At 36.3% G+C, this 8,935-nt stretch overlaps 1 protein-coding gene across 1 annotated transcript; it reads right to left on the bottom strand.

The window, feature by feature from the left end:
• Positions 1 to 815: 815 nt before the first annotated feature.
• On the bottom strand, positions 816 to 8,304 carry LOC124410230 (G-protein coupled receptor dmsr-1-like). The gene is made up of 2 exons (XM_046888442.1): positions 7,192 to 8,304; positions 816 to 1,279 (listed from the first exon to the last, which is right to left on the bottom strand). Exons 1-2 carry the CDS (start codon positions 8,222 to 8,224, stop codon positions 1,074 to 1,076), a joined length of 1,239 nt encoding a protein of 412 aa, XP_046744398.1. The 5' UTR covers positions 8,225 to 8,304; the 3' UTR covers positions 816 to 1,073.
• Between the last annotated feature and the right edge of the window lie 631 nt (positions 8,305 to 8,935).

The raw sequence follows: 8,935 nt of genomic DNA, 5'->3' as shown, positions 1-8,935 counted from the left end.
AAAATGTTAGTTTTTGATGTTTGAAGAGCCCACTCCAAAGGACAGCTCAAAAAAAAAAATTTTAAGAGGTCACTCCAAATTTTAAAAAATGTCAAAAAATTAAATTAAAAAAATTATATTTTCAGTATTTTGTTTGATTTTTTTCAATTCATGTCGTGGTGTATTGTTATCGATTCTTTCATAGTAAATTGAAGAAAAAAAATTTATGAAATTTTAATATGAATATTAAAAGGTCGCTCGCATTTAAAATGTCTAAAGAAATGCACTAAAAAATTGAAAAAAAAAAATTATGAGCGACTTTTCAAAATTAAAATTTTGAACTGAAACTTTCGGAAACTTATTTTTTTTTTTTGTCTATAAAATTGTACCGTAACGAGAAATAAAATTGAAAAAAAAAAAACGATTTTTGACGATTTCTGACGTTTTAAAAAATGTGGAGCGATCTCTAAAAATTTTTTTTTGAACTGTCCTTTGGAGTGGGCTCTTAAAACATCAAAAACTAACATTTTGTCACACGAGACTCAATAAAAAAAAAAATGTACGGTTTTTTTGCGCCACCCTAATATATATAGGTATGTGGCCAAGCCAGTTATGTTGTATTAAACCCATGATTCACTTTTTTCTCTCACTGAGAAAACTGGCAAAGGTTCACTTTGACGAATGGGTAAAAATATATTTATATATTAAAAAAATATTTCTTCTTTACGATTAATAAAAGCGATTTCGCCTCTTCGGTCCTTTGTAATAATATAACATCCTCTTTAAGAAAAGAGACTCTATATATTGTAGGATTCTATAGAAAACATACGACCGAGTTTAAGGAAACGTCAAGTTTTTAAAGTTGGCAATTAAAGTGAAGTTGCCGGTATGTTTTGCTCACATTTGACAAAATTAAGTCGTGTCATTGGTGAGATGAAAGGATTAAGAGGAGCTGATTGTGGTCCAATTTGAATACGAAACTCCGTAGTTTCGTATAATTAATTAAAGTTAGGATTTGAGCTGGATTTTCGTTTAAAAACCGGCATGAAAATTCATACGGGAAAGCATGCAGTCGTTTTCCGCAAACGCCTGTGCTAGACTTGCGTTACTTGGGTGACCGTGTGATTTGTTCCCGTGTTACCGTTGTTCTCTCCATGCTGCGGTATCGGCATCCATCTTCCGAAGAGTTTCGATCTTCCGAAAAGCTGGTTGAACGTCGTACGGAACTGTCGGCTCATCGCGCAGTAGAGGATGAAGTTTATCGCCGAATTTATCAGCGCCAGGATGTCCATCACCTCACCTGTTGACCGAGATAAATTTACACGTGATTAAATAACGAATCTCAAACGAGTTCTCAAACTTTCGGATCTCGCAGGAGGATGAAATTCTAACCATGCAAACGAGCCGTGCGATTATCTTCCAGGGAACCAGAGTTCCGAGGTCAAGGGATAACTATTTGTCTCGTGGGAATCAGCCCTCCTTACCCTGCGACCCCATAAAACGGCTCACGGGTATCAGCATTTGTGTGGACCGAGCCACCCAACTTTTGATCAGCTTTTTAGGGTGAAAATTTGGATATGCTGGATACTGGAGTGTTTAAAAAAAAATTAACTATTTTTTTTCAAGCATTCAAAAATCGCTAGAGTATCCTTAAACGAAGATCCTGTTAAAATATGAGCCTTGAATATTAATATTCAAAGGTATCGATTCTCAATTTTCTATTTCCATTTACGTAACATGGGAGTAAATTTTTCTGAACTTTGGAATTTTATTACTCGTAAACGAATCACCGGACAATAATAATCAAGATAGATTTTTGTAGAAAATTAAATGCTCTATAAAAAAGGTTTTAATGAAGATTTGCGTAAGGTGAGCCGTTTCGAAGTTATCAAGCCTCGAGCATATTACATTATTATTTTGAACAATTCAATGGTTGAGGCTTAATAACTTCGAAACGGCTCGCCTTACGCAAATCTTCATTCAGACCATTTTTATAGAGCGTTCAATATTCTATAAAAATCTATCTTGTTTGTTATTGTACAGCGATTCGTTCACGAGTAATGAAATGGAATAAAGTTCAGAAAAAAATCTTACCATGTTATTTAAATAGATATAGAAAATTGAGAATTACCATTTTTAAACAATAATATTAAAGTCTCATATTTTACTGACGTCACGTTTTGTAAGGTTTGATTTTGGATATTTTTCTTTTGCATCATAATCTTTGACATTCGCTTTTAAAAAGTCGAAAAGAACGTTTGCTTTCGGATTTCCAGTCGTCAGGAAGAAAGATGATCTCACGTCTTGAGTGAAAGAGTCCGATCTTTCCGAATACGAAATCCATTTTAAAGTAGATCGTCCGGAACTACTTGATGATTAGTTGTTTTCGATATTTTTAATCCTGTAGGTATGTGCAAAGTAAGAAAAGAATTTAAACTGCTATTTGTTGGTGTGAAAAGCTTGACACTTTGGAGTGTATTCTGATATTTTTAGAGCATGATAAAAATGGAATCATAATTTAATTGTTTTGTATAAATATTCCAGAAATTTTGAATTTTTTTAATACATTTAATATTTCTTGAAAATTTATATCGATTAAGTACGATCCTATTTTTATCCCACTTGAAATCTTTCAGCATACTTACTCCAAATACGTACTTCTTACTCGCATAGGTACAAAAAAATTGAGACAATTTATTTTTATTCACTCTGCACGTACGGAAGAATAAAAATGTCGAAAGAACGTGTTTTTCAGCAGTTGCTGAGGATCTACCGTGAAATGGATTCCATATACGGAAAAACCAAACTTTTTTTTTTTTTTTACACAAAAAGTACCTTGGCTCATGTTTTATTTTCTGTAAGTGTTCAATTTGAAACCGTGATAAAATTGATCAGCTTCTCTTCGTAAATGGTAAGATTTAAAGATCAGAAAATTAGATAATTTCCATGTATTACAATTAGTGTAAATAAATAAATATCTAGATTGCAGCTAGAAATAGATTTTTACTTTTTAAAGTAAAAATCTTCCCATAGGTTGGTGGAAATTAATATTTAAAAAAATTTTAACCCTAGCTTTAATCAGAGTATCGTATTGCTTTCCACCGTTTTTAACTTCAATTATTTTCAGCCTTGTATTCTTTTCTTTATTCCTTTCACCTAACTGTAATAACCAGATTTTTTAGTATCTGCAATCACAGCGATATAGAAGCGCAAGAACTGGTCGTCTAACTTAAAGCTGATATTCTGTATTATTTCTGCTTATCAACTTTCTTTTTATACTCTAAATTGGAATAAATTTATGAATTTTTTTTTTTAATCTCATTTTTCTTTCCAACGAAATCTTTTGAATAAAAAATTTTCTGCCATAAAATTATCCTAATTAACATCTTTATTGACAATGAATTGTGTTCTGTGAATATTTCAACCAATCGAGTTCCGTCGACTCTAAACCTTCGTTGAAACCACCTCAAAAGTCTAAACTTTTTCTACCGCATGCGGTTTTCAAGCGATCGTATTCCGCAACAGAAAACAGAAACATGAAGAAGAAAATAACGGAAACACGAGAGAATTTCTGTAATTGATTTATTGCTAAAGTAATTATACCGACACCGGTGCTTTGCTTTTAAAATGTGAAGCAAATCTGATCGAATCACTGGAAGTCTAATTGGAAATTAATCGCTCAATTGATTCGATCTTTTTATCCGTATTACGTCTCCTTTTTTACAGCTTTTCCATGACAATAAAAACGTCACGTTATTTCGCGATGATTTTACTGTTATTACATTCTCAAAAGCTAGTCAAGTGAACTTTGATATTTTACGTAGAGAGGGGACTCTATAAGTCAGCATTCCCACGTTTTTCATCTACAAAAATGACGAAAACTGACGCGTAAACAAAACATTCAAGACGCCATATGGTTGAATTCATAAATAATATCTCAAATATTTTTTCCCGATCCCCGGAATGTTTTTTTTTCTTACACCTCTTAAGTTTCCTCTACACAACCTCGTTGCGTCTTACGCACAGGAACCGTTAAAATTCAGAGATTTCGAGATTTTATTATACAGAGAATTTTCTCCGAGGCATTAACAGCCACGAGAAGCCGCAGCTGAAGTTTCCAAAACGCCTTTTCTAACCGAGTTGAATTAATGGCCTACATAATTGTAATTTACACTTTGAATAGTTTTCCACTTTTCTTTAAATTTCACAGAGCATAAGGAAGGAAGGAACGTGGTTGCCTTTTTACCGCGGGTGAAAAAAAAACGAAAATGAAAAAGAGTGGATTGAATCGAATGAAAAAAACTGTTGGAAATAAAATGATACTATTTGGAAGAAGAGAGAAACCGAAAGGAAAAAGGTCAGTGTAGGTTAGGGTGTTTCAAAAAAAGACGAATTTTTATTTTTTTCTTATGGTGTCTAAAAATTGATAATATACCTAAAACCAAAAATTTTGGCGCCAATATGAGCCCTTAATATCAATAGTAAGGTTCACCTCTATCCATTTCTTTATTTTCTATTTAAATAACACGGGAAATTTTTTTTTTTTTTTTTTTAATTTTTATTACTTTGGAACGGTTCATCGTAACAACAATATGAAAAAAGAGATTTGTAGGAAATTTCACGTTCTACAAAAAACGTCTAAAGATCAAAGTTCCTCAGATCAACCGTTTCAAAGATACCAGCGATCAAAAATAACACTAATCAAAAATTTCAAATATTTTCCAATAAAATTACAAAAAAATATCATATGCCATATTTATATTATTTTTTATGTAAAATTACTTTAATTCTGTTAACCTGAGACTTTAAACTAATATAATATAATAATAATATAAATATGGCACATGATATTTTTTTGTAGTTTTATTGGAAAATATTTGAAATTTTTGATTAGTGTTATTTTTGACCGCTGATATCTTTGAAACGGTTGATCTGAGGAACTTTTATCTTCAGACGTTTTTTGTAGAACGTGAAATTTCCTACAAATTTCTTATTTCAGATTGTTGATATGATGAACCGTTCCAAAGTAATAAAAATTCAAAAATGAAAAAAAAAATTTCCCTTGTCATTTAAATAGAAAATAAAGAAATGGATAGAGGCAAATCTTACGATTGATATTAAGAGCTTATATTGGCGCCAAAATTTTTGGTTTTAGGGATACTATCAATTTTTGGACACCATAAGAGAAAAAAAAAAAAAAAATCGTCTTTTTTTTATGTGCAGTTTTTTAAGTGTAGGTGCTTGAAATATTCCCAGGACGTAAAAGTTGACACTCCAAACGCGGAGGTACTCGTAGGTACTGATGTACCACCAACCCATTTACGGACTTTAATTTCACGGTATCGATTCTGGTCTGAAATGGTCTCGCAGCCGTTGACGTTCCGTCATTTAGCCGATGGCTGATATCACTCGAGAGCAGCTTAAATTTTCAATCGTGAAAAATTGTCTCATCCATTATCAAGCGGACACTCTTCACCTGCTTAGTCATAGAGTGTTCAAATTTACCGTGTTGAAATTTTTTTCACTCTCAAGTATCTCTCGAACGAGTTTAGTTACATAGACACGCCGTTAAAAGTTTGCATAAAGTAATTTAGTGCCCACCTGCACAAAACGTTTTGAGTAATAAGTGTGTGGATTTTTATTTTTTTTTTCCTTCTTTTTCTTCTTCTTCTATCGAAGACTCAAGTCTTCTTCGGCTGTAATAATACATCCCGTCAATTTCTATGTTCGAATATTGAATAAGAATGGAAAAAACTAAGAAATTGGAAAACTCTGATTGAAGGAATCGGTTAATCATTAGTTCAAATTGTTTTTGTATTAAAAAAAAATCGATCATTACTTGCATGTTATGTTATTTAGTCATTTCTATTCGAAATTCGAAATTCAGTTGACCGTTAAAAAACCTTTTATTTCGTTTGGTTTTTTGAGTTTTTAAGAAATTATTATTTATGATACTATTTTTCTAATAAACTAACTATTACGCTGTATTCGAAATAAAATCACAATTACACTATATAAACTCTCAACCAATTATTTTAGAGAATTTATTTCATAACAGCTATAATTTTTGCTAGACGATATTGCATTTTATCTATTTTTAAAAACTATCTATCATACGCATGCAGCGCTTTTGCGGTCGTTGACGTTATGGCTTGTTCACTATGAATTAAAGCTTTTTTTTCCAGTATTTTTTCCCATCTCAAAGAGGTTCACTTATCTTATCAAAATCAAGCTGACTGACAGCTTCTAAAGTTATACAAACCCCAGCCAACAACAACTAAAGTACTCGTGCGATATGAAATCATTTAAAGTTATTCAAAATTAATGTATGCGTAACTGAAAAGTTTAACTGCGACGAATCTGTATCAGGCAATTGATAGAAAATCAATTTGGAAATAATCTGAGGAATGATACCTACTTAAAAAGTAAATGAAATTCTCATTTTTTCGTTTAAAAAAATTATACCGACGAAATTATAATCTTCGTATGATTGTGAATAACTGGAAGTTTTCGGTTCGAAGTTGTTTTTAAATTTTTTCATAACAAGCATTCGACAGACTAGCATCATTTTTGAATCGACACTTTTTCGACCAAACTACGTTCACTCTACTGTCGTATTTTAGCATACATCACGTTGCGTGTCACGTGACTGGTAAAGAGATTTCGCACACATCCGCAACCCTTTTTCACAAACTTAATTCCTCGCGTTTTTCACACACGTGTTTTCATCCACAACACACAGGCGCAACGTAACACGCACCGTACACTTCTTCCCCAAACTAAATAGGATTACTTTTCATCGTCACGAAACGTGGAATTCGAGTTTTTTTTTCAATTCACTTGAAAAGTTACTTTTACCAGAAACTCGTTAAAGCTACCCATTTTTTGCGAAACTAATCGGATAAAGAATGCGGTAAAAATTTTATGAGACCAGTTACTTCCGTTACTCCGTCTTTCGTCGACGATGCAACGAAAAGGAAGTAAGGAAGACCTGTCAATAGCAATGAGAGGGAATTCCGAAGAAGAGAACAAAATTCATACGATCGTTTTCATGCATTTCACCCCCCCCCCCCCCCCCCAGCTTCTAACCTACAACAAAATCGTATTCTGTACCGATAAACTAACTCTAGACACGTCGAACGCGATTCGTGATGCAAGAAGGTAAATCATAGATAAACGGAGCATGTATAATCTCGTTGAATGTGTTTTTACCGAGTTTGACGTAGCAGGTGTCAAAGAACCTGGCACCGAGCATGACGCTGAGAAGACCCATGACACCCTGGGGGAATTCAGTGATGAGAAATAGGAGAAGAACGGCTAGAAGCATTCTGGTAGTCCTGTCGGTTTGTCGTTCCTTATCCATATGGCGGGATGGTTTTTTCCGCGTTTTTTTCCCGTCGTTGGCGTCGGTAGATTTGTTGACAGTCTTGACGAGGGCGGCGGAGGTGAGTTTTTGCCGACGTTTCTTGGCCTCGACGAGAGCGAGGATCAGCTGAAGGCTGAGAATGGTTAGAGCGATGCAGGGTATGATCTTGATGACGGCACCGTAAATCCAGAGGTTCATTATCCTCAGAAAAGGGTAGGCAATGGCCGTCTGGCTGTAGTTGACGAAGTACAACGTCGTGTTCACAGCATCTTCTGGCAGCGAATGGTTGGTCTGGTTCAAATCCAGCGTGTTTCCACTCCCGTCGATCAAAACGGTCCGAGACTCCAGGCTGAAGGTCAGGTACAATGGAACACAGATTATCGGGCATATCACGTAGGCACCAGCGATTGCCAACATGGTTCTGTTGATGCTGCAGAGCTCGCGGTTCTTCTGGGGAAAAGCGACCGCGATGTAACGCCAGATGGCCAGAGTCACTGTCAACCATATCGAAATCGTGTGGAAGACCTGGGCGAAGTTCGAATGGAAGAGGACGAAGAAGCTCCAAGGGTAGGTGAACTGCTCTCGTCGTGGACGGTGCAGAAGGTACATGTGAGTGGCGTACGGAATGTACTCGAGCATGACGAGGAGGTCGGCCACTGCCAGTCCAGTCAGGATCGCGTTCGTTGGTGAGTTCATCTCCCGACGGGTCAACACTGCTATGTTAAGCGTGTTCGCCACCGAGCCGAAGAGGCAGACCAGAAGACTCGCGTATCCGTGGATCTGGATGTACGTCGTGTGGAAGGCGTCCAGGGTACCGTTTAAGCTACAGCTGAAACCACCCTCCTCCTCGAACTCCGCTGTCTCGTTCGTGAAGTTCATCCTTGAAGAGAGACGTTCAGGTCACGATTTGTTACGTGCTTGATAAAACTGATCGAGGTTTGGTTTTCTGCACATTCTATCGTCACGTCATCCAAATCGTCGCAGGCGTTGAGCCGCTTTGGAAACTGTCGTGGTCCCTTAAGTTGGTGATCGTTGGTTCATCAAGGGTTCGTGATCACCTCTTCTTCCTCACAGTCATTTGTCCGTATTTTTTGAACCGTAACGGGGCGCGTTTTTTGTACAATCCTTTGGCTCACGGATTGACATTCTTCACTCTATATCATCCTCTGGTTCACTTTTGGCTCTAAACCTTATCGCGAAGTCGCGCGTTTTGTCGGAGGAACGAAGGCTAACCGACGTGGACGACGCGTTTCGCGTGTCAACTTCGAATGAAGACTTGAAGAGACTCCGTGGCTCCCCGAGACGCCCGGCGTCCCGACGCTGGCGCCTGCGCCAAGCCGATTACCTGATTCCATGCGCCTCATGCTGCCGCCTGCATCCAGCCTTTCACACACGTTTCAAACTCACGTCTGAATCGACGTGTCGGAATCATATCGAGTTTCAGGTGTGCTCGAGGATTTCGGACGTTTTCTCTTCGGATTTCCAACTTTCCATCTGTCCAGACATATTTCTATGGGGCCGATAAATTGCTGCCACATATCAAGTGGCATTACACCTTGAGCCTCTGTCTTAACGTTTCTCTTCGTTGGC

The sequence above is a fragment of the Diprion similis genome, chromosome 9, assembly GCF_021155765.1.
Source record: "Diprion similis isolate iyDipSimi1 chromosome 9, iyDipSimi1.1, whole genome shotgun sequence".
NCBI classification, from domain to species: Eukaryota; Metazoa; Arthropoda; class Insecta; order Hymenoptera; family Diprionidae; genus Diprion; species Diprion similis.
Note: the sequence above shows the minus strand (reverse complement) of the source record. Positions and strands in the feature narration are given on the sequence as shown.